Here is a 26929-nt window from a genome sequence, read left to right on the forward strand (position 1 = left end):
AGAGACATAATAACAGAATGCACCTACAGGTTGGTAAACAAGAACTCTACTTGAGCCACTGTGGGCCAAATTTTGATCGCAAAAATCACAAAGCACTTTCTGCTACGTCAATCGCGTCATCGTTGTAGCAGTTTTAGTTCGTTGTCACATGGGAGGGTGGCAGAAATACGCTGCAATTTGTTTAAAAAAAACACTGAATCAATCTAAAAAAACACTTCAGCAACAAATACAAGGCCCACACGTCACTCTTAGAAGGTAGAAAGCTCTGAAAAGTAGATTTTGCATGAGACTTTAAAGTCAAACAAGCCTCAGACAGAACAGTGCTTACAGTCAACATCACACCCCCCAGAGAAAGTTGATAACACCAGCTGCAAAGTATCAAAAACGTGTAAACTTTTTTCTTGTAGTGTCTGTGTGTTGCGCGTACCTCATTTTGCAGTTCGTCGTTGCTCCGCGGCGATGACAGCATTTCGAACAGAGACGTGCACAGCTCCTCCGCGCTGGACGAAATCATGTTCCCTCCGCTCAGATACTTCGCCACCTCCGTCCTCAAAACGCTCTCATCCTCCGCACTGCGTTCTCTTTGCCCCGAACTCGAAGCCCCGTTCTCGCTCGGCGTCTTTTTCGCGCCTTCTTGATAGGCAAAATAGTTCTTAAAATCAAACGTTATGTCGTCTTCTTCGAAAACCGTTCTCTGGGAAGTCCTGCAAAGGCTCCAGCGGGAATTTCTCGTGTGAAAACTGGATATTGCGCCCGAAGCAGAAGCCCTTTTTGGGGTCGTGGCGTGAGCTCTGGTTCTGGACGAATTCTTCAACTCGAGAATCGCCGACTTTCGCGACGATCCTGGTGATGGACGAGCAGGCGGTTTCGGCGGCGGAGGAGGGGAAGGGTCCGAACATCTGCTTGATAGAACGGGTCTCCTCCGTGCCCACGTGGTCTTTGTTGTGGAAGGTCTCGAACAGAAAGACCCCGGCGCTTTCGATGGCCTCTTGTCCATGTTCGGAACCCACTGTTGAAAAAACGAGAAATATTGAATCAAAGGAGGAGGATTACACTTCTATAGGGTACTAATTAACTAACAGATTAAATATTTAGATCACAAATATCAGGCTTTTGGGCTGAGCTTTGGACAAACTTGTACTGCTAATCATAACAAGTATTCCAATAGTGCCCGGAAGAGATCACAAGATTGCTCAAACATGTCGACTTTTGCAAAATACCTCTTAGCTCTTATGGAAAAACAAAGCGAACAATGACAGCATTATTGTATTTTTCGGGCTATAAGTCGCACTTTTTTTCATGGTTTGGGTGTTTCCTGCGACTTAAACTCCGGTGCAAATTATATATTAAAATTTTCACACTGACAGCCATGAGGGGGCGCTCTAGGTTTGTGTGTCAGTATCTGCTGCTCCTGTTCCTCTTGTACCACTGTCATTTGGCTCTACTGCACATGTCTCCTGCAGAAAGAGCCTCTGTCCTGTCTGTATCATGTCAGTCGATCGCACCGTTACTTCTGTAATAGGGATGGGCATGATTAGTCGATTAATCGATAATTGATCATTAAGAATTTCATCGATTACATTCATTTTAATCGACAAACCGAATGTAGGTTGCTGTGCGTAGCGTAGAGTGACCAAATAGGGTCAGTACGTGTAGGAGCGAGACACAAACAGTCGGTCAGTCTGCAGCGTACTGAAGTGCAAATGCGAATGATGTGCAACGATGACTTGTACAAGAAAGTCCACGCTTTCCGTTCGGGACAAGTGTGAGTCCATGTGCACAGTGTATAAAGCAGCAAATATGTTTCGGTGTCCAGTGGGAAAAAGCTTTGCCAGGTGAGAGTCGCGCAATGTCGATGACGAGTTCCCTCCCCCCGTACGCTGTCCTGGTTTTGACAAACGCAAATCTGGTCACACTAACCTGTATTCAACTGAGTCATGTCTTTTAATCCGACAGAAATTGACCGCATCAGCGACACAAGAGCTGTAGTTTTATCTTCGCTGAGTTTATGCAAATTAGCGATGCGGTTTTAAGTTTCGTTTCTGTGAGAGTTGCGCAAAACTGGATTAAACACATAATAATCTCAAACAGATTGATGTGGCTCTAGAGTCGTTACGGTTTATATGTCGTAAAGTTGAATTTATTTATGCAGATTAGTAGTGCAGATAGTAATAATAATGATGATAATTTTAATATAAAAACGTTAATGATTAATCGATAATCGATCGTTAATTCTTCCGACGATCGATTAAGAAAATTTCTTCCCATCCCTATTCTGTAACACTGAAAATGTAAAAAATAAACAAACTTATAAAGACGACCGAGAAGACTGAACACATATTTTGCAGATTACAAGCTGCAAGTCGTGAAATATGCAGCCGAAAACGATAATCGAGCAGCAGAAAGAAAGTTTGGAGAGAGCGAGAAACTTGTGACACCGGGAGGATGCACCATGAAACTTTCCTGAAGTCACTGGATGGATCAACAAAGCCTGGACTTCAGTGACACTGAAACCATCCTGTCGGGATTCAGAAAGACCGGAATAATTCTAACTTCAACTGATGCAGAGTCTGAAGACAGCGACACAGAAGAGGAAGCAATTTTTAAAGTATAATAATTAGGGATGGGACAAGATCTCGTGGCGCTAGATCTCGTAATTGCCACAAGATTGTCCACACTCCTAAATCAAAACTATTAATATGCTACTTTTTTCTTTTAAAAAGCGTTGACAAGACTTAAAAGTGTTAGAACTGTTAATTCTTCTTGTAGTCTGCACTGAAATGGAGCAAAGGATCATGGTCTATGTAGTTCCGTCTGTGTTTTTTTAGCTGTTGCTGCACCATAACTCTTAATTTAAGCAAAGAGACTTGTAATTTGATATATTGTGATGGCCCACGATATTATTGTGAGAACTTTGACGACGCGATACCATGACAGTATTGTATCGTGAGACTTGGATATCGTTACACTCCTAGTAGTTACACTGCATATTTACGATAATACTGAGTAAGGAAATAGCTTTAATAGTAAATTCTCTTAAAGTTTCCAAAAGTCAGTGGTCAGACGTGGCTCTTCTACAAGCGCCAAATTAATCCAAATTACGTCCAAAATGTTCAAAAGAGTCAAAAATCTTTCTATATGCCTAAAAATTGTACTTAAATCAATAAAAATAACTCTTTATTTAAGCAAAGACACTTGTAATTCGATATATTGTGATGATCCACGATATTATTGTGAGAACTTTGATGATACGATATCACGATATTTTGGTGATTGTTACATCTCTACAAAAAATCACAATAAATATCGTACCGTGAGCCTCATACCGTGACAGTATCGTATCGTGAGACTTGGATATCGTTACACCCCTAGTAGTTACACTGCATATTTACGATAATTCTGAGTAAGAAAAAAAAAAAGGCAGTAGCTTTAACAGTAAATTCTCTTAAAGGTTGTATAGAGGATTTTCCAAGGAACGAGAAATCCAGCGACTGTTTGTCCTTTTTCAAATGTTGCGCATGCGTGAAGAAAGCTCCTACGTAGAAACGCCTCCTCCCGCCTCCTCACTTGCGCCAGAAACAGGTTTGTTTACAGCCGGTGCGCTGCACATGACTTGTAAACAACTAACTACAGTGTTGGTTAGGCAAGACGGAGAAGTGAGGAGCGGGGGGAGGGGGGGCGCGGACATTTCGTGCGCGGACGAGAAGTGAGGAGCAGGGGGAAGAGCGGATCGGGCAGCGGGGACAGGAGCAGGAAAGGGGTGCAGAGAAGAGTGCGCGGAGATTCAGTGCGAATGAACTTAGCTACAACACGCAGCAGCAAGCGGACTCTTTCTTTGCCTTGAAAATTACGTTTTCAGACATAGGATATCGCTTTCGTGTCCTGAAAAACGTTTGTGTAGCTCTTGGAAATAAAGTACGTTTTCATAATAAGCAGAAGTTTCCTGTCCAGGAGTAATTTGTGGACCAGTGCGTCAGTCTTTAGACCCTGCGTCTGCTTCAGTCGCCGCCATCGCTGGAATGAATCTTCAAGAATCACCTTAGTTTGGCTTCGCTGCTTTTCCCCTTGTCTTCTTCTTTCAGCGACCTCAAAAACTGACTTTCTTTTGCGGCGAACTGCTCCTGGATTCTTGTCGCCATTCGCAACAAACTTTGTGCGAACTGCGAGGAAGATATAGGTAAAAAAAAGCCGCTAAGAACTGTTGCGTTGGTGGAGTAAACAGCGTCTGTGCGGCTTGCGTCTGTGGACTGCGTGACAGTCGTACGTAAACCACGTAACGGCAGCGCGCAGGCAAGTCAGTTACGCTAGAAACGTAGGGAGTTTGATTGACAGCCTGTCAGCTCACAGATAACGAGGCAGTGTCGTTATCTATTGGCAAATGTTTAGCCCCACCACGTCCAGAGTTGATGAATTTTTATTCTCTTTTTTTTGGTCATCATAATTACAAGGCTACTGCACCTCTATAATGCTATCATTGACAATTTGAAAACAAAAAAAATCCTCCATACAACCTTTAACGTTTCCAAAAGCTAAAACTAATGCTGCAGTATGTTGGTCACATCAGTGGTCAGACGTGGCTCTTCTACAAGCGCCGAATTAGTCCAAGTTACTTCCAAAATCTTCCAAAAGAGTCAAAAAATCTTTCTATATGCCTAAAAATTGTCCTTAAATCTTTTCATTAAATCCCAAATCAAAGTATATGCAGGATCAGACACGGGCTCCCCTGGTCTACTGTATAATTACCGTCACCTCATCAGACCCCGGTCTCAAAGCTCCTTCCCTTTTTGCTCCTTCTGCCTTAACGCTAATATTACTCCAAATAAAAGGCCAGACAGTTCATTTGAAGACTTCTTAGTAATACCCACTGCGATAACAATGTTTTGATGCCGGGTTACCGCTGTAATTGCGAAAAGGAGGGAGAGTTTATGCCTTGAAATCAAACCGGAAAGGATATCTGGATTTAAGATACAATTAAATACGATGTTAGTGGTTGTTTTAATTAGCGTCATTATTAGGAGCGTGGCAAATGAGCTTATTTCCGTTATCGCCGTGGTCTTGTTTTTTTTTTTTTTTTTTTTAAATGAGACGGGTCTATTTATCGTACGGCAGATGTTCCGGCGAGTGCTACGAGCGAAGCATAAGCTCAGTGTATAAGGTCAGCGCGACTCATTTAAATAATATCCAAACAATTCATGCCTAACCAGAACGAGAAATGCAAAGTAATTGTCCAATTAGAGGAAAAATGTCACGGAGATGGCGCGCAGAGAGAGAGAAAACGAGAGATGAAAAGAGAGGGGGGAGAGAAGGAAGAAAGATGCAGAGGGATGGAGAGATCGAGAGGGCAGCGAGGGAGGGAAACACAGAGGGAAAGAGACAGGAGGATAATGGTAAAGAAAACGAGAGAGAAAGAAAAGGAGAGAAAAAAATTAAGGCATAGAGAGTGGGGAGTGAGAAAAGGATAGAAGTGGATTCAGAGGGATGGAGGGAAAGGAGAAATGGAGAGGAGGGGGAGAGAAAGGAGAGAAAGTTTATGGAGGAATAAAGAGAAAGGACTGAGAAAGGAGAGGGGGAGAGGAGAAGAGAGAGGAGGACAGTGACATAAGGAGAGAGGGAGGAAGAGAAGGAGAGAAAGGGGAGGGAAAGGAGAGAGAAATGAGAGAAATAAAAGTAATGGAGGAATAGAGAGAGAGAAGATTGGGAAAGGAGAGGGGGAGAGGAGAGAGGAATAGAAGGGAAGAGAGAGGAGGACAATGACATAAGAAGAGAGAGGAAAAGAGAGAGAAAGGGGAGAGAAAGGAGAGAGAAATGAGAGAGGATTGAGAAAGGAGAAAGGGAGAGGAAAAGAGAGAGGAGGACAGTGGCATAAGAAGAAAGGGAGAAAGAGAGAAAGGAGAGAAAGTTATGAAGGATTAGAGAAAATGGAGTGAGAAAGGTGAGCGGGGGAGGAGAAAGGAAGAGAGAAGAGGAGAGGAGAAGAGAGAAGAGGAGAAAAGAGAAGGACAATGACATAAGAAGAGAGAGAAAGAAGGAGAGAAGGTTATGAAGGGTTAGAGAAAACGGACTGAGATAGGAGAAGGGGAGAGGAGAAAGGAAGAGAAGAAAGGAGGACAATGACCTAAGAAGAGAGGGAGAAAGAGAGAGAAAGAAAGAAAGGGGAGGGAGAGAAAGGAAAGAAGATTACGGAGGAATAGAGGGAGAGGAATGAGAAAGGAGAAGGGGAGAAGAGAAAGGAAGAGAGGAGAGGAGAAGGGACAAGAGGACAATGGCATAAGCAGAGAGGGAGAAAGAGAGAGAGAAAGGAGAGAAGGTTATGGAGGAATAGAGAAAGGGGAGTGAAAAAGGAGAGAGTGGAGAGGAGAAAGAAAGAGGAGAAGAGAGAGGAGAACAATGACATAAAAAGAAAGGGGGGGAGAGAGAGAAAGGAGAGAAGAAGAGGAGAGAGAGGAGGACACTGACATTAGAAGAGAGGAAGAAAGAGAAAGAGAGAAAAGGGGGACAGAGAGAAAGGAGAGAGGGTTATGAAGGAATAGAGAGATAAGATTGAGAAAGGAGAAGGGGAGAAGAGAAAAGAAGAGAGAGGACAATGACATAAAGAAAGATGGAGAAAGAGAGAAAGAAGGAGAGGGAAAGAAGAGAGAAAGGAGAGAGGGTTATGAAGGAATAGAGAGAGAAGATTGAGAAAGGAGAAGGGGAGAAGAGAAAAGAAAAGAAGAGAAGAGAGAGGAGAACAATGACATAAAAAAGGTAGGGGGAAAGAGAGAGAGAAAGGAGAGAAAGTTATGAAGGGTTAGAGGAGAAAGGAAGAGAAGAAGAGAAGAGAGAGGAGGACAATGACATTAGAAGAGAGGAAGAAAGAGAGAGAGAAAAGGGGGACAGAGAGAAAGGAGAGAGGGTTATGAAGGAATAGAGAGAGAAGATTGAGAAAGGAGAAGAGAAGAGAAGAGAAGAGAAGAGAGAGGACAATGACATAAGAAAAGATGGAGAAAGAGAGAAAGAAGGAGAGGGAAAGAAGAGAGAAAGGAGAGAGGGTTATGAAGGAATAGAGAGAGAAGATTGAGAAAGGAGAAGGGGAGAAGAGAAAAGAAAAGAAGAGAAGAGAGAGGACAATGACATAAGAAAAGGTGGAGAAAGAGAGAGAGAAAGGAGAGAGAAAGGAGAGAAGATTATGGAGGGTTAGAGAAGGACTGAGAAAGGAGAAGGGGAGAGGAGAAAGGAAGAGAGAAGAAGAGAAGAGAGGAGGACAATGACATGAGATGAGAGGGAGGAAGAGAAGGAGAGAGAGGAGAGAAGGTTATGGAGAAACAGAGAGAGGAGATTGAGAAAGGAGAGAGGGAGAGGGGAAAGAAAGGAAAGGGAAGAGAGAGGAGAACAATGACCTAAGAAGAAAGGGAGGAAAAGAGAGAGAAAGGCGAGAAAGTTATGAAGGGTTAGAGAAAACGGAGTGAGAAAGGCGAGGGGGAGAGAAGAAAGGATGAGAGAAGAGAAGAGACAGGAGGAAAATGACATAAGAAAAGAGGGAAGAACAGAGAGAAAGAAAGGGGAAGGAGAGAAAGAAAAGAGGGTTACGGAGGAATAGAGAGAGAACATTGAGAAAGGAGAAGGAGAGAAGAGAAAGGAAGAGAGAGGAGGACAATGACATAAGAAAAGAGGGAGGAAGAGAGAGAGAAAAGGGAGGGAAAGGAGAGAGAAAAAGAGAAGGATATGAAGTGTTAGAGAAAGGGGAGTGAGAAAGGAGAAGGGGAGAGGAGAAAGGAAGAGAGGAGAAGAGAGAGGAGGACAATGACATAAGAAGAGAGGGAGGAAAACTGAGAGAAAGGAAAGAGGGTTTTGGAGGAATAGAGAGAGAGAAGACTGAAAAAGAAGAGGGGGAGAGGAGAAAGGAAAAGAGGACAATGACATAAAAAGAGAGGGAGAAAGAGAGAGAGAGAAAAGAGTGAAGGTTATGGAGGAATAGAGAGAAGACTGAGAAAGGAGGGGGGAGAAGAGAGGAGAGAGGAGGACAGTGACATAAGAAAAGAGGGAAGAGAAGGGTTAGAGAAAGGTGAGTGAGAAAGGGGGAGGAGAAAGGAAGAGAGAAGAAGAGAAGAGAGGAGGACAATGACGTAAGAAGAGGGAGGAAGGGAGAGAGAGAGAGAGAGAGAGAAAGGGGAGGGAAAGGAGAGAAGGTTATGGAAGAATAGAGAGAGAGAAGATTGAGAAAGGAGAGGGGGAGAGGAGAAAGGAAGAGAGAGGAGGACAATGACCTAAGAAAGAGAGAGAGAAAGGAGAGAAGGTTACGAAGGGTCAGAGAAAGGAGAGAGGAGACGAGAGAGGCAAAAGGAGAGATAGCTGGATCCTTCCAGCTAAGAGAGAGGAGAATGACATAGGAAAAGAGGGAGGGAGATAAAGGAAAGAGAAGGTTATGGAGGGACAGAGAGAGAAGAGAGGAGAGGAGGCTCGAGAGGGAGAAAGAGAGTGAAAAACAATTACATAGGATGAGAGGAGGGAAGTGATAGAGAGAGAGAGAAAGGTAAGGTTGTGGAGAGGAGAAACAGATGAAAAGGATTTAAACCAATTAAAATGTTTTGGGCGCAGTGGCTCCAGTTTGTGTTTGAGCGTAAATGGCGTGTTTCATCGTGGTCGAAGCGTCCTCGTAAGTGCTTTCTTATTAGAGCTGCAGTCTCGGGGCCGAGGGCGGCATCCGCGCCTCAACAAAGAAACGACGACGCACGGTAAACAGTATTAGTCCGTTCTTTCTAATGAGTGAGCGGCAGAGGCACAGGAGGAGTCAGAACTGTCCTCGTGTGCTTCGTGTAAGAGATTTCAGTAAAGAGGAACGCAAATAAACTAACAGTAAAAGTTTTAGAACAACACACTTTTTCCAGTTTTTTCCAGTTTACTGTTGACCAAAATGTATTCTAAACTTTTGATTCATGAAAGTGTCGACCTTTGGCTTTTGATATAACAGCTGAACACACTCGTGGCTCATTGTTTTTTTTAGTTATTGCTAGGGATGGGCATGATTAGTCGATCGTTAAGAATTTCATCGATTACGTTCATTTTAATCGACAAACCGAATGTAGGTTGCTGTGCGTAGCGTAGTGTGACCAAACGTCCGTGTCCAGGGACAAACAGGGGTCAAACAGGGGTACTTGTAGCTCTCTGCAGAAGGAGCGAGACACAAACAGTCGGTCAGTCTGCAACGTACCGAAGCACAAATGTGTATTTAACGATGACTTGTACAAGAAATTCCACACTTTCCGTTGCGTTCGTGACAAGTGTGAGTCCATGTGCACAGTGTACAAAGCAGGAACATATGTTTCAGTGTCCAGTGGGAAAAAGTTCACCAGGACACCGAAAACTTTAAAAAGCTTTGCCAGGTGAGAGTCGCTCAATGTCGATGACGAGTCCCCAAAAGTGTACAAAAGTGTATTTTTACTCAATTATTTTGTTGACAGCCCAACAGTTTTTTTTGTTCAGAGGAAGGTTTATGCGACACATTTGACATTTTCACTGTTTTGAGGATTAAAATGGATGTATTTCATATTAACTTGGCACAAGGAGTGATTTAACAAAAACTTTTAGTATCACAGCCATGATTTAGCCTTAATTTTTTATTAAACAGTATCGAATCGAATTGAAATATACTGTATTGAATCGTATCAAATCGTAAGTTCACTGTACTGAAGTATGTATCGTATCAGCAACTTCTGAATGATACACAGCCCTATTATCAATTATAAAAAATAAATAAAAAATAAAGTTGACTAATACAAATCTCGATTGACTAAGGCACCGCTGATCGATTAATCGACTAAACAGCGAAAGGATTATATAGCCCCAGATGTCACTGACCATTTTTTTTCATACTGTAATATGTTGTTGAAATTCCAAAAGCTACAGCTGACATTTAAGACGGGAAAAGTTATGACAATAGAGGTTAAAAGTTTATTCCTTAGGCCAAGGACATACCTGCCTGTCACAAATTGTAATATCGCTTCAGAAAATATCCCAATGAACTATAATAATTGAGCCCAAAAGCAGGATAATCCCACTCAACTCTTCTGTAAACGCAAACTGTTGTTGGTACAATAAATAATAATGTGTCATATGTTTCTAAATGATAATAAACATGACATCTGACTCTGTAGGGGTGGGCGATAGTGACAAAAATTTTGTATTTTTTTGAAAATATCCAGTTTGTCAATCCAACATAAATCTTTAAATGATGAATAAATAGATAAAATCGTAAGAGCGGATTAAAAGGGAAAGGCTCAGCGTTCAAATCTTGAATCATCTTAACTTCAAAACAACATTTATATTATTGCTTTTATTTTGAGATAGATTCCAGCCCTCGTGACCACAGGAGTTTTGTCGTTATGTGGTCCTCTCCTGGTTTAAAGAGGAGGTAGTTACCGATCTGCTTGGCGGCCTGGAGGATCGTCCTGAGCTCCTGGTTCAGGTTCTGCTCCTGATGTTCACTGCAGAAGTTGATGATTTTCTGCCACGTCAGGCCCTCTTTGGCAAACAGCTCCTGTCGTTTCAGACGCTTCGCCTACAAACAGAGAAAAGATTCACAATGACAAATAATCTTTAGAAAGTCCCTGTACATCAAGAAATCACACACAACAGCACTCATGTTGTGTGTCCATGTTTCTTAAGGACATTACACTGACTTGCATTCTTTTCCTAGAGAATGATCCCAACTTAAACACTGTTACTATGGTATTTTTCAGACTCTAAGTCACAGTTTTTTTCATGGTTTGGGTGTTTCCTGCAACTTATACTCACAGTGTGAGTGTGACTTGTATATGAAAATGTTCACACTAACAGCCGTGAGAGGCTCTAGGCTCGTGTGCCAGTATCTGCTACTATTGTACCACTGTCACTTCGCTCTAATGCACGTGTCCTGTAGAAAAAGCCTCTGTCCTGCTGCAAGTAGTGAAATATTCAGCCAAAAACAGCAATAAAACAGCAGAAAGAAAATTTGGAGTGAGTGAGAAACTTGTGAGGGACTGGTGGAAAGTGAGGATGGAGAACAGAGCTCCACGGCAACCGGGAGTGTGCACCATGAAACTTTCCTGGAAGTCACTGGATAAATGGACAAAGCCTGGACTTCAGTGACACCAAAACCATCCTGTCGGGATTCAGAAAGGCCGGAAAAATTCTAACTGGAACTGATGCTGAGTCTGACGACAGCTACGCAGCAGACGAGGCGGCGCTCTGTTTACCTCCGGAGGTCGCTGAGTTGCCATGTATCTCTAATAATTTATTATAGTGCTATGGGAGTTGCTCAGAAGTGACACCGAGGATAAAGAATTGAAAGGATTTAGAGATTTGGAGTGAGATGGAGAGTTTGGTAAACTTGTTATGTCATATTGTTTATGCTCTGAATAGCTGTGAATATGTTACGGTAACATAGCAGACGCCTGCTCAGCCTGTTGTTCTCAAAGGAGAGAGTGTGGGGAGGGGAAGAAAGAAGGGGATTGTTCTACTTCTACCGTTATTACTAAAACTTGCCTTTTAAGATGAAATGTCGGTTCCTGGTCACTGATTTTATAAAATAAATTCTCCAAAAAAAGCATCTTCATTACGCATTTTTTTGGCTGGTGCAATTTAAAGTCCAAAAAATACAGTACTTGCCTTGCCTCAATTTAAATCATATTCTTAACTTACTTTAAACCATGCTGTTGAATAAATGTAAACACCAAGGACATTAATACCTGTCCACATAATCAGACAATAAAGAGACACAGTGAGAAAAGGACTTCAGGTTTACTCTTGTATGTCAAGAGTAAAACAGACAAAATATAAAAGAGGAGAAGTTTGACCTCTGTATATGCCCCATTGTTTCATAATCTGGGTTACTCTGTCAGAACAGCACCCAGACACTCCAGATCCTGAGCTCGTGCTGGTTAGGATTATCTTAGCTGGAAGATTTGACCTGTTGTGCGCATTTTGGGGTTGAAAAAAAAGCCCAAACCAGCCGTAGAAGTTGTTGGCGTGAAGAGAAAGCACTCACGGCTCAGATTGAGGGAGTGGACTAAGTAAATGATTGTACAGTGCACAAGAAAGACATCGCTACGGTCTCTTACGTATGAAAGATTCAGGACGCTGTGGGCCGTGTGCAAAGACGTGTAACAGATTGCAGTGTCTGAGTGGAAATGATTGAGTCTCCAGACGCAACCACAATAAACCGTAACAGAGCAGAAGAGTACAGCCTTTCCCGCCTTTACGTCAGCAAAAACGGAATAAAACAATAGGAAGAGTCTAAGATTATAAAGAAATAAAAGAAAAAAGTACTTTGCACAACTGTAAGCACTTTCTAGGGATATCTGTATGCGAATTATTTACTATATTTACTCCATGTCAGCTGGTTAATGCAAGAAATTCTGTTGATAAGAGCCTGTAAATGTAAATATTCACCTTTCTAAATGTGCAGCTGAACAACTTTTACTCAAAAATCCAATTGTTTCTCATCATTAGGGTTGTTCTGATACACTTTTAAAAATGTAATCCAGTAGATACATGGCCTGAGGGGAGGGTGAGTGTATAAATGTCCTGTAAAAACGCCATCATCCACGGAGCAAATGGCTAATTACGCATCATAAACAAAGTCTGTGTTAGCACTTTTCTGTCAGGTTTTTAGCATCCGCAGTCAGAATTTATCCTGCTCTGGGATTTAGCGCTAGAATTATCCAAAAGCAGTAAACAGATGCAGCTTTCTGCTTTCTCCTTTTGAAAATACAGGTATCTCGTTGGTGGATTGATTGGTTTGAGTACTCAAACTTATCTGAGCATGATACTAGTGTCGTAGTACTCGAGACCGGTCTTGGTTTCTAGACCGGCCTTTATATTTTCTTGGTCTTGTCTCGGGCTTGAGCACATTTGGACTTGAGGTCTGACATCATATTTCATTACGACCGGTAAATGCGTAGAGCAGGGGTGTCCAAACGTTTTTCATCAAGGGCCACAAATCTAAACACAGATGAAGCAGAGGGCTGATCGAGGGTCGTAGACTGGTGCTCAGTACAGTGAATAATTGAAATGTCTGCACGTTTAACATGTTAGAATGAGCCATCAGACTTTATTCAGGCTAAGATCCTTAAAACCACACACTAAATATGAAATATTTGCTTTATCAAGACAGATTTTCAAAAAACTTTCAGTAAAAAAATATTTTTATTGATGCAAGGTAATTTGGGCCAATTCACCTGGAAGTCTAAGGGCCAAGAAAAAGAATACACTAGACGGTTCGCAAAAAACCCCGAAGTGCAAGTCCGGGCACCAGCCAATCAGCGAAGAGCCATACATTCTGTGTTGTCCATGATTCCCAAGATCGAGGATTTAAAGCAGGAACAAAAAGAATGTTTGGTGAATTTTCTCAAGGAGAAAGACGTTATTGCCCTTCTTCTTATGGGATTTGGGAAAAGCTTAATATACCAGTTAGGCCCAATAGCAGCGCATTACAAAGGTCACGGCTAAATAGCAGCAATTGGTTAAATTTTAAAAAGTACCCGCATACCATCAAGCAAACGAATCCTAATGCTTCGAGGTCAGACGGTTTCCAAGAAGTGAAACCAGCTGATGAATCAGGCTAAAATATCAGTGCAAAGCCAGTACGATACTGTAACTGCAAACGTTATGAACTTGAAAAACAAAAAACAAAAAAAAAACTTTCTTTAGTATAAAGTTGTTTTCTGTAAAGTGCCAGTGTAAGTGGGATTAAAGAAGAGGTTCTCAAACTGTCGGTCAGGGTCCCAAAAAGGGGCACAGATTGTTTCAGTGCAGTACAGTTTGCTTGGCTAATTTTAAGTTTAAATAAACATTAATCAGATCACATGGGGATAGATTTTTAAAAACATATGTGCCAAAATGACTGTAAAATACAAATAAATGTAGGAAATGACAAAGCTGGTCTCGATTTGGTATCAATGGGCCGTGGTCTTGCTCTTGTCTCGGTCTCGATCTTTAAAAGTCTTGGTCTTGTCTTGGACGTCACATAAGATTGGAACATTTTTTAATCAAGATTTCTCTAGACAATCCTCTGAAGATTATACAGTTTAACACAATGACACTCTTAACCTACTCTTTAATTTGCCGCATAAGAATAAATGCAGTATTTCTACTCTTCAAACCACTGGCATGACTCTGCTTAAGTTCATCCATTTCTCATTTATATAACTTTTAAACAGACGGGAGCTCTTCCCTTTGCTCCAGCGCAGTATTAAACCAGGGCAGGTCTCAGTGGTCAGCCGTGTATTAAGATCCAGGTTTTATTACAATCAGCACCTCTGTGTCTCCTTTAAAACTGAGCATTTCCACCCGAGCTCAGAGATAATCTGGACCGCTGCAGCTGGCCCGTTTCCCTGAAGTCACATTTCTGAGGCTTAGAGAGTTTTGCTGGAGCGGAGCCAGGTAAAAAAGCTAAAAATCTACACTCAAAATACCTCTCCGCTTTATAACATCAGAGACACTGAGCCGTAATGAAACAGAATTTAAACCTTACAGTGATAAAAATAACATGCGTATAGCTGCTCAGAGTAGTTTGTGAAATATAAATAGCTTGTTTTGCCTCTAAAAACAGTTGGATTTTTATCTAAATACATCAAAACATACACGAGTCCATCTATGCCTGGTAAGCATGAGGTATTCAAATTACATCACCTCCGAGTAGGGCTGTGCAGTTCATGTAGTAGTGAGGGTTGTCAAAAGTATCAAAAGTCAGATACTAATCGATGTTAAAACTATGTTATTAAGTTATTTTTTCAGACGAAGAGTTCGTTTTCATGCCTGTTTCGACTTCTCCCTGAGGTCTTCCTCAGAGTGGTCACGTGATGTTACTGTGACATAAGACTGAACGATCTATCGTTTTGGACCGAAAATCATGATCTCAGACGACACGATTTTGGCAGATTTTTTTGGAGTGCTCCTGAAGCCCAATTTCTGGATTTATGGATCTGCGTCGAGGTCAATGCACCACAAAGTAATTCACTGCCACAATGCGAGGAGGCAACGATTTAAACCTGGCGTTCTTGTAAATTTTAACCTGAACCGTCTCGAACACGATAGACGCACAGAACAGACTCACCATCATCAGCACATCCTCTGTCACAGAAAGAACACGTGTCCTTCAGTCCGACAGAAGCTGAACCAGGGCAACAGGGCACAAAAAGTGAGCTGTTTTTTTCAGCACTTATAGTTTATGCAAATGAGGCATGTGGTTTTGAGTTTCGTTCATGTAAAATGTAAGCAAATGTGTGCAAAGCTGAATTAAACACATTATTACTCAATGTATATTGAAACAAAAGAAAGCGGAGCACAGGGAATGTATGTACTCCAGGAAATGTATGCAGAGAGGACCAATCACAGCCCTTGAGTTGCTTCCTCTGTTGTCTGCATCATTTTGACTGCATAGGAGGTTCAGGTGGCCATAGACGCTCTGCATCGTGAGGCAGAGAGTCAGATTTGATGCTGGACAGTAAACTAGGCTTTACGGTCCAGTGTCAAATCGTCGGTGCAGGACTCTGGTATGATGTAAGTTTCTGTGATGTTTGCAAATGTTCATGTGCTAAAACTAAAATCGTGGATGAAATCGAAATGATATTGAAAAAAAAAAAAAAAAAAACGCAATTAAATTTTTTCTTAAAATCGTTCAGCCCTACTGGTTTTGGTGCTGTCTTCCTACCGGTTGAGGCAGGATGACAGCGCCATCTGCAGTTCGACTTCCTCAGGACAAGTATCCCAGGTTTGTGAGAGTAAAAACTCCCCCTCTTCCCGGTTTATAGTTTCATGGGCACGTTTCCGTATTTCAGTTGCCTCTTTAATCCAGCGACGATGTTAGTTGCCCTCTGTATTAGGGATGGGCATGATTAATTGATTAATCGATAATTGATCATTAAGAATTTCATCGATTACGTTCATTTTAATCGACAAACCGAATGTAGGTTGCTGTGCGTAGCGTGACCAAACAGGTGTCCGTACATGCGTCTCTCTGCACTCAGAAGGAGCGAGCAAACACAAACATTCGGTCAGTCTGCTGCGTACCGAAGCACAAATGCGTATTTAATGATGATTTGTACAAGAAATTCCACGCTTTCCGTTGTGTTCGGGACAAGTGTGAGTCCATGTGCACAGTGTACAAAGCAGGAACATGTTTCTGTGTCCAGTGGGAAAAAGCTTTACCAGGTGAGAGTCGCGTAATGTCGATGACGAGTCCCCACCTCCCTCCCCCCGTACGGTGTCCTGGTTTTGACAAACGTAAATATGTTCACACTAACCTGTATTCACCTGAGTCATGTCTTTTAATCTGACAGAAATTGAACCGCATCAGTGACACAAGAGCTGTAGTTTTATCTTCGCTGAGTTTATGCAAATTAGTGATGCGGTTTTAAGTTTCGTTTCTGTGAGAGTTGCGCAAAACTGAATTAAAAACATTATAATGTCAAACGGGCTGATGTGGCTCTAGAGTCGTTACGGTTTATATGTCGTAAAGTTGAATTTATGATGCAGATTAGTAGTGCAGATAGTAATAATAATGATGATCATTTTAATATAAAAACGTTAATGATTAATCGATAATCAATCGTTAATTCTTTCGACGATCGATTAAGAAAATTTCATCGAATGCCCATCACTACTCTGTATAAATCAGTTGAGCGGACACGTCACAGCAACATCACGTGGCCACTCTGAGGAAGACCGCAGTGAGCAGTCGAAACTGTCCGGTATGAAAAACACACTCTTGGTCTGAAAAAATACCATAAATTATCAAAAAAACCAAATGAACATCATTGGACTTTTAAAACTAGTATCGACACTAATTTGAGCATGTATTGATAATTAAAAAAAAGCCACATCAGCAGGTCAGAAATGAACCTTTCCTGAATCGCTTGAGAATGATCTTGAGCTGTATCAAAACAAGTATAAGAGCAAATAGACTAGTATAAACCCACCTGAATTACAGAGGGATTACAGACAGATATTAAACCAGGTGGTAATATAAAAGAAAGCACTGCGATTTAATATTGAAAATCACATTCTATTGGGAAAGCTGTTTTGTTTTTCTATTTTTTAATTATCATGATGGTATTGGAATTGGTATTGAGTATTGAATCTATTCCTTAGTATCAAAATTGAGTTTGAACATTAATCAAGAGGTCTACAATTGTCCGTGAGTAATGTTTCAGAGAAAAGTTTGGGCTTTGGTGGAAAAAAATTTGCAATTCTTGGGGTTAAACTGCACTGCACTGTCTGCCTTGTTCACAGAAATCAAGTACTGAAAGCTTTTTTTTATTTCGATTTCAAAAAGAAAAAAAAAATCTAATTGAAAATAAAGCTCAGTCAATATGAGAAATAAAAAAACATGATTCATTTTTTCACATATATCGCCCACGCCTTATACTGTTTTTTTTATTAGTTTGAGGGAAAATTGAGCCTAACCCAAGTATCCAACTTTTACAACCAGCGATTTTAAAAGGCGATTTTATGGACACTCAAAAGTCGCTTTACATTTTATTATTCATTCAGTCTCTACACTCGCTGGTGCTAAGCCACTTTTATGACTGACAGAAATGTGGAGGCCGGCCAGCCTCTACCAACAGCCTCTGTAATCACTCACACATAACTCACACGAACCATTAATATTAGACAAGGTAGAGGAGGTGTCTTGCTCAAGGATGCGACAACAGTAGGCAGTGGATGGAGCTGGGACTAAATCACAAACCTTCAAGTAAAACGATCACAACGACTGAACAATTAGTGGTTTTCAGTAGATAACAGATTTTCCTGGACGATTAATTGACCAAGAAATTATTGTTACAAACGATAATATTGACATTTTGAGACCATTTTCAACTAATACAATGACCATGGAATAAAAATGCAAATACACCCTTTAAGATCAATAAACTTTACTTTCTAAAGAACATTTAACACAGGAACTGCAAGACAACCAAAAACAATAGACCTAAATAAAATAAAAGACTTGTTAACATAAGAACAGCCTAATGTGTCTGGTTTACAGCAAGAACTTGTGAAAAAAAATGCACTTGAATAAACCATTGTTGAACCAAACACAACCAAAACAATGAATAAAATTGATTATTAAAGCTCTGTAACAAAATTGCCCTTAAAAGTAATTTTATTAATTGATTTACATTAGAATATTGTGGCTCGTCTCTCTGTGGCTGCTGCTGTGAGACTCGTCATTTTGGTCTTGAAGTGTTCGTATTAATCCGCTCTACGGGATCATATTTCGCTATTTTGTCCATCAGAAAATCATATTTATAATATAGAAACTGGCTCCTCGCTTAGTCCACTTTTTTAAACAGGGATTATTGTTATGAGATGCGCATGTCTCCTGCAGAAAGAGCCGCTGTCCTGTCTGGTATCGTGTCGGTGTCTTGTGGGATTTCAGCAGATTTCAGCAGATTTCAGCAGATTTCAGCGGGTTTCAGCGGATTTCGGCTCTCTCGGGGGATAGTTGTGTCGCTCTGGTATAGGTGTATGTCAGCTGCTTTGGTTTGAGCCATTTCTTCTCACCTGCACTAGACGCATGTGGCCATTGAGATGTATCCCACTCACTCGTGTTGATTTGACATTGTGACTTGTTTTGTTACATGGCGATGAATTGTTTTGGTTTGGTTGTTTTGTTTAAAGCATTAACGAACACTGCAGCTTCATGTGTCATTAGGTTCTTTTTACAGACCAAGTTTGTTTTCATACCTGACAGTTTCGACTACTAACTAACAGTCTTCTTCAGAGTGGTCACGTGATGTTGCTGTGAAGAGTCGGTCAGCTGATTTACCGTATTTTCCGGGCTATTAGATGCTCTGGATTATAAGGCGCACTGTCATTAAATGGTCTATTTTCAAACTTTTTTTCACAAATAAACCGCACCGGACGGTAAACGAAACACAACAGTTGGATGGGTCAGTGGTTTTGTTTGTTTGTGGCGTTCACGGTGACTCTGGGCTTTGTTCAGTTGTGGCGTGTAGGGAGGGTGCTGTCTGGGACCGCTGGATTGTCGGCGTGTTCGCAGTGACTCAGTTGTTCAGTCGTGTCTAGAAGCGGCACATTGCACTCGCTTTTTCGGTTCGTTCCTCCGTTCCGTTCCTCGTCGGTGTCGAGCGATGAGTGTGTCTGTGGGTGTTTTTCGCCGTGTGGTCGCTGTCTGCTCCGTGTGTGTTTGCATGTTCTGTGGGTGGTGCGGTTTTGTAGATTACTGAAGTTGTGCTGGGACACCCGAGTGGATTAGTGTATAGGGCGCTCTGGATTGTGGGGCGCGCCGCTGTTTTTTGATGGGGTTAGACGCTTAAGAGCGCGTCTATTAGCCCGGAAAAATCGGTATACGACGCGTCACAGCAACATCACGTGACCACTCTGAGGAAGACCGTTTGTGAGTAGTCGAAACTGTGCTTTAAACAAAACAACCAAACCAAAAGAGTTCATGCCATGTGACAAAACAAATCATGACGCTAAATCAACACGAGTGAGTGGGATACGTTTCATACACTTATACCCGACAGAAACAACTCGCCCCCGAGAGAGCCCGAAATCCACTGAAATCCCACAAAACACCGACATGATACCAGACCGGACAGCGGCTCTTTCTGCAGGAGACATGCGGATCTCATAAAGATAATCCCTGTATAAAAAAGTGGGCTAAGCAAAGAGCCAGTTTCTATATTGTGATTATGACTTTCTGATGGACAAAATAGCGAAATATGATCCTGCAGAGCGGATTAATACGAACAAAATGACGTGCATTGTGTCGATAAACAAATGGTCTATGCTGAGACGTTGGAGAGAGGAGTCAAGAGAGCGACAGAAGCCTTTTGACATTCAGACTCTTTGATAGAGAGCGAAAGAGAGAGACGAGGAAAACAAACAAGCACGCAAATAGAAATTATCGCGGCCGGAAAAGTTATTGAGCTCGTTAAACCGCGTAATTAACTGATTCATTGACGATCGCTACAGGCCTTGTTTTCAAGATTCAAGAATGTGGGCAGATGGGGTCAAGAGGCAGAGTTTCTTATTGATTACGTTGTACTTTGCTATACAATATCTAAAAGGTGAACCCGCACACTGAACCTGATCATTTCTATTAGCGACGAGACCCGAGAACTCACAGAATTACAATGAAAATCCGCCTTTTATCGGCCTAAAGAATCCCGCGAATGTGATCTCATCTGAAACCTCGTAATACAAAAGAGCTGTGGGCTTTTAGATGTTGCGCACCTTTTCTGTCATTTGCAAAGAATGGAGCAGTTTTGTTTAGCCCAACAGACGCGAGAACCTTCATTTGTGCCACAGTCGAGTTTTTGCGCTGCCACATCAAAGTAAATGATGTGTACGTAGCTGATGAATGCTGGTCCTGCAGACTGACGGCTGATTTCCTACGGACGCTGCACAGATGACGGGACCTGGCTGTTATATACTGCTACAGAAAATATCACCATAAGAATTCATATTGGCCTTTTTACAAATATAGAATACAATTTAAAAACAAACTGTGATGAATATTTAGCAGAATCATGTGGCAGTAACATGAACGTCTGTATTGTGGACCAATTAATGCGACTGTGATTTAGAGTTTCGATGTTGCCAAGAGTTTTTTTTTTTTTTTAAGTATTTTACATACATTTCCACAATATTTTCAGGTTTACCTTGAGATCGACAGGCTTTTCTGAGGGATTCTCCTTTTTAAAATAGACCAGAATATTCTAATTCTCAAGTGTCTTTACTTATGTGAATGCTGCAAAATGATTTGTGCTGAACCAAGACTAAACCAGGACTAAACCAGGACTAAACCAGGACTAAACCTGGACTAAACCAGGACTAAAACAGGACTAAAACAGGACTAAACCTGGACTAAACCAGGACTAAAACAGGACTAAAACAGGACTAAAGCAGGATTAAACCTGGACTAAAACAGGACTAAAGTAGGAGTAAAGCAGGACTAAAGCAGGACTGAACCAGGACTAAACCAGGACAACACCTGGATTAAAACAGGACTAAAGCAGGACTAAAACCGGACTAAACTTGGGCTAAAGCAGGACTACGCCTGGACTAAACCAGGACTAAACCAGGACTAAAACAGGACTAAAACAGGACTAAAACAGGACTAAAACAGGAGTAAGCCTGGACAACACCTGGATTAAAACAGGACTAAAGCAGGATTAAATCTGGACTACACCTGGACTAAACCAGGACTAAACCTGGACTAAAACAGGACTAAACCTGGACTAAAACAGGTCTAAACCAGGACAACACCTGGATTAAAACAGAACTAAACCAGGATTAAACAGGACTAAAGCAGAACAACACCTGGATTAAAACAGGACTAAAGCAGAACTATAACAGGACTAAAGCAGGACAAAAACAGGACTAAAACAGGCCTAAAGCAGGACTAGAACAGGACTAAAACAGGCCTAAAGCAGGACTAGAACAGGACTAAAGCAGGACCCCAGCACTACACCTGGGCTAAAACAGGACTAAAACAGGACAAAACCAAGACTAAAGCTGGACTAAAACAGGGATAAAGCAGGACTAAAACAGGACTAAACCTGGACTGAAACAGGACTAGAACAGGACTAAAACAGATGTCCAAATGAGACAACAACTCTATAGCACAATAAATGTATCACGAATCATTGTCATATCTTAGCACATTACACTATACATTTTGCATTTCCAGAATATTTTCAGGTTTACCTTGAGGTCGACAGGCTTTTCTGAGGGATCCTCCTTTTTACAGAGTCCAGAGAAGGACCTGAGGGCTCCAGTGAGACGAGGAGGAGGAACCATCCTTCTCCCACTCAACTGCTCACACAAGGAGGACCGGCACTACACCACACTGTGAGATACAAATAAACGTAAAGACAAGTCATTCAGTTATATCCCAAAAAGAGTGAGAACGCACCTTTTCTACTTCGAAATTTAAAAAAATGTCCACTTTAACTGTTTACTGAAGGTTCTATTACGCAAAATTGACTCTCGTGAGCTTTAAATCATGTTAGAACGTCGTTACCTCCTCAAAAACAGAGCTGGAGTTGTGTTTTGTTTCATTCACACATATTTGAGTAATCCTTTTTTATTAGTCTGTCTACATTTCCAAAGCTCTGTTCCACCTTCTGATGTCATCAAGCAGTAGTTTTCAGATTAACAGCTCCTTTTAGCTTTTGTTTAATAGACTGGCAGTTCCAGGGGAGAAATCCTCATAATGACTCTAGTGACGATGTAAGGAGTTTAAAAACACAGAGGAGCTGGAGCGCTTCCTGTATTATCACATGACTAGAGCTGGGTATCATTAAGAAGTTGCCGATACGATACATATCTCAATACAGTGCACTTTCGATTCAATACGAACTATTTCAAATTGATTCGATACGGTTCAATAGAAAATAAAGGCTACATCATGTCTGTGATACTAAAAGTCTTTGTTAAACGACTTTTTGTGCAAAGTTCATATGAAACACAAACATTTTAATCATCAAAACGGTGAAAATGTCAAATTTGAAAGCATAAATGATTTTCCTTCCTCTAAACAAGCAACAAAACTGTGGCTGTAACAAAATAATTGAGTAAAATAGACCAAAAAACACTCTTGGCGATATATATTGATACAGCAGCCCACGATATCAATACATTAAACAATACGATTAGGGCTGGTTATCATTCAGAAGTTGCCGATATGATACATAGGCCACGATATGATACACATTCCGATGCAGTGAGTTTAAGATTCGATATGATTCAATATATCATCTATCAATTCGATTCGATACGGTTCAATAAAAAATAAAGGCTAAATCATGTCTGTGATACTAAAAGTCTTTGTTAAACCACTTTTTGTGCAAAGTTCATATGAAACACAAACATTTTAATCATCAAAACAGTGAAAATATCAAATTTGCAGCATAAATGAGTTTTCTTCCTCTAAACAAGCAACAAAGGTGTAGCTTAAAACATAACGGACTCCAGGCACTCCAAAGACGTAAAAATTGCACGAGGAAAAATATAGTTAAAAGGCCTTTATTTAAATGGCCAAGGCCAACATGTTTTGACCAAACTAGTCTTCATCAGGGCTTAGTTAAAAACAGAACATGGGCGTGGCCTTTAAGTAAAACACACCAACCAATAGTAGAGACCGAAGTTGATTAGAGGAAGACAAAACCGGTGCAAGATCAGCAGCACAGGACATGACACAGGCAAAAAAATATATACTAGGGTGACCATTAGGGATGGGCATTCGATGAAATTTTCTTACTCGATCGTCGAAAGAATTAACCATTGATTATCGATTAATCATTAACGTTTTTATATTAAAATGATCATTATTATTATTACTATCTGCACGACTAATCTGCATAAATAAATTCAACTTTACGACATATAAACCGTAACGACTCTAGAGCCACATCAGCCCGTTTGACATTATAATGTGTTTAATTCAGTTTTGCACAACTCTCACAGAAACAAAACTTAAAACCGCATCACTAATTTGCATAAACTAAGAGAAGATAAAACTACAGCTCTTGTGTCGCTGATGCGGTCAATTTCTGTCAGACACGACTCAGTGGAATACAGGTTAGTGTGACCAGATTTGTGTTTGTCAAAACCAGGACACCGTACGGGGGGAGGGAGGTGGGGCCTCGTCATCCACATTGCGCGACTCTCACCTGGAAAAACTTTTTCCCACTGGACACAGAAACATATGTGCTGCTTTATACACTGTGCACATGGACTCACACTTGTCCCGAACGCAACGGAAAGTGTGGAATTTCTTGTACAGGTCATCGTTAAATACGCATTTGTGCTTCGGTACGTTGCAGACTGACCGATTTTTTGTGTCTCGCTCCTTCTGATGCACAGAGAGCTACATGTACAGACCCCTGTTTGGTCACGCACAGCAACCTACATTCGGTTTGTCCATTAAAATTAACGTAATCAATGAAATTCTTAATGATCAATTATCGATTAATCGATTAATCATGCCCATCCCTAGTGACCATATTTCCGTTTGTGAAAACCCAGACACCTTACCGGGGGTGAGAGGTGGGGCCTCGACATTGAGCTACTCTCACCTCGCAACCTATGCACATGGTCTCACACAAAACAGAGAATTTCTTGTACAATTCATTGTTAAATGCGCAGGGTTTGTGTGTTAAACCTGAGCGAAAGAAGAAAAAAAACAAAACTCCACGTCTGTTTGTGATGAGGAAACGATATTACAACATAGATCAAACACTCATTTTAACCCTCATGTATAAAAATGTTCTGTTTTATGGGTTTAAAGTCCAGTCTTGTACAAACTGTAGATTTATTACTCAATAATGTGTTTTATAATTGTTAACCTACGTATTTGAAGTTTTGTTATTGCTTTGGAAATTGATAAAAAACAACAGAACAATTAACAATGCTTAAATATAATTACGAACGGGTAAGAAATCAGTGTCATTATGTTTTGTAAAGCTATAAATTATAATTAGAAACGGCCTTTTTGTTTAATGATGCGATTTATATTTGTAAACAGTTGCATATTAAGCCCGTATTACACTTTTTGACGCTTTATACGTGATTATCAAACAGTTCCATACGCGAAATGTTGAGTTTATGCAGATTAAAGTGCGTGTGTTTCGTATTCTTGTTGGATTTTGTAACACTGATGCACTTGATGCTCAGGAAAGCGAAACTTGTGGATGCTAGTTGTTAGCTCATTACATAGCATCCCGTTATGTTTGCTACATTAACTACGGATTTCTTCATGTTTATCAAGACGAAATAGTTTAACACGGGGCTGCGAATAGTGGATGTTGTGTTAAATCACGATAAAGAGTTTATATCTCTTGAATTACCTGTCAAAACGCTGCGTACAGTGCACTGACAGGCGCATGCAGCTCCCAGTCGGCATATCAACAGAAGTTTATCAGAGCGCGGTGGATTGTGGGTAGTGTAGTTCTCCGTCGCAAAAAAACAACGGGAGCGGATTGAGCGAAGGACTACAACGTCCATAAGCAGAGAGGAAACTACGTCAATCAGAGGAACCGGCATGACACAGCCACATCACGGTCCTGGACCCAGAAAAAAAAAAAAAAAAAAAAAAATTACGAAACGTTTAAGCTGAAATTAATTATATTATTATTGTGTTTTACGTTGTTAAAATATAAATTATGAAATGGTATTTTGTTTTACAGAAATAAAAACTTAAACTAACTTAAACATCTTTATTATTAATTGCATTTATATTATGACTATTCCATTTAAAAACGCATATTAGAGGTTAGAAAAATACAAATTAGTAATATACAGTAGCTCAGTTTAAAGAATTTTTGCCCACTAAACCAAAGGATTTCAGTTTAATCTGCCATTGTGTCCTCGAGCAACACACTTTATCCCCCTATTGTCCAGTGTGTGTGTGTGTGTACTATGGTGTATGACTGTGTGGGTTGATGGTTCCTTGATATAATATGATATTATGTAATATTAAATAATTGCTTTGAGTGACAAGGGGAGGTTCAAAAGTGCAATATATCTATAAATATGATGATTACTCTTCAAAGACTTCATCAACCATTTGTTTTTAGACATTGCAGGCTATTATTATTATTATTATTATTATTATTATTATTATTATTTTAACCAACCTAGTTGTTTTGGTGATGGGACAGATTCATAAAGCTGGCTGAAAATACACAATACATTTCCACAGATATTTTGCCATAGAAAATCATTAACCGGAAGTGACGTTTACCCTTCATCATCTGATGCGCTTTAAGGGCCTGTTTACATGAGAACTTTTGTGTGGACACATATAAAATATTTTATTGGAAGTGCCTTTCATTTAGACGGTGACAGCGTTTTTGGGGCTTAAAAACACAAAAATCTGAAACCACCCTCCTGAGTGGAAAAGTTGAATACGCTCTGCCATAACGTTTCCGTCTACACTGCCCAAGACGCAAAACTCTGGTCAGATCACATACACGTTTACGTCACATACATCACCACAATCGAATCCCACACACTTTTGTGTCACTGCATACAGGAGATTTCCTCCTGACGACACTTGTCCAAATGCAGAATAAAAAGAGAAGACACAACGCAACTTTTGTGTCTTCTGTTCAGACTGTCATCGTGTAAACATAGCCTAAGAAACCTGGAGTTGTGTTTTGTTTCATTCACACATATTTCATCTCCAAAGCTCAAAACGCTCTGTTCCACCTTGTCATGAAGCTGTCGTTTTCAAGTTAACAGCAACATTTTACCTTTAGTTCAGTAGTGACTGGCAATTCTAGGGCTGAAATCATCAAAATTATTCTAGTGAGTGTGAAGTGGTGCACTCATTACCACATGACATCACATGGTGGAACAGAGATTTGTGTGTTAAACATGTGTGAATGAAACAAAACACAACTCCAGGTCTGTTTTTGAAGAGAAACCAATAAGAAAATGGCATAATATCGCCATTTTAAAAAGAAAAGGTCACAATATGATGATTTTAAAAAAGAAATAGATGTACTTTTGGAGCTTTTGGCCTTTACTTTACTTCTCATTAGGTAAATTTTATTGCTATTAGTCATGTTTGGCTTTATTACTAACACAGAGGTCAATTGTCTTTTATTTCACCGCCAGCTCATGTCTAGCCTGGAGCTCACCTTTATTTAGTGATTCATCCTCATTGTAATTCACACATCACCTACACACAGCGCATTGGTCCTCCCAGGTCTGGTCCATGGACGCTCGCTGAATGGTATGCATGAGTGGAGCGCGCTGAACTCTTGCTACGCCTGCAGAGACACCGGTGCGTCTGGAGCATTACACGGAGAGACAATGATTCACGATTGTTGGCCTGTGAAAGGAGCAAACCCGCATTTAAAGCTACGCACCGGGCCGACGGGCCTAAAGGACGTGTGTAGTTTTGAGCTTTATCTATGTGAGTTTATCGGAG

The 26929-nt window shown here is 40.8% G+C and overlaps 1 protein-coding gene across 1 annotated transcript in view; it reads right to left on the reverse strand.

The window, feature by feature from the left end:
• Window positions 1–24938, reverse strand: part of ascc3 (activating signal cointegrator 1 complex subunit 3) — a 323589-nt gene extending 298651 nt beyond the window's left edge. The window contains 5 exon segments of the mRNA XM_055163753.1: window positions 428–685; window positions 687–1009; window positions 10396–10534; window positions 21697–21838; window positions 24840–24938. Of these exon segments, the coding sequence (XP_055019728.1) occupies window positions 428–685; window positions 687–1009; window positions 10396–10534; window positions 21697–21789 (813 nt within the window). The 5' untranslated portion in view covers window positions 21790–21838; window positions 24840–24938.
• Between the last annotated feature and the right edge of the window lie 1991 nt (window positions 24939–26929).

This window comes from Boleophthalmus pectinirostris, unplaced genomic scaffold (assembly GCF_026225935.1).
Source record: "Boleophthalmus pectinirostris isolate CB_2022bp ecotype Guang Dong unplaced genomic scaffold, ASM2622593v1 HiC_scaffold_6, whole genome shotgun sequence".
Lineage (NCBI taxonomy): Eukaryota > Metazoa > Chordata > Actinopteri > Gobiiformes > Gobiidae > Boleophthalmus > Boleophthalmus pectinirostris.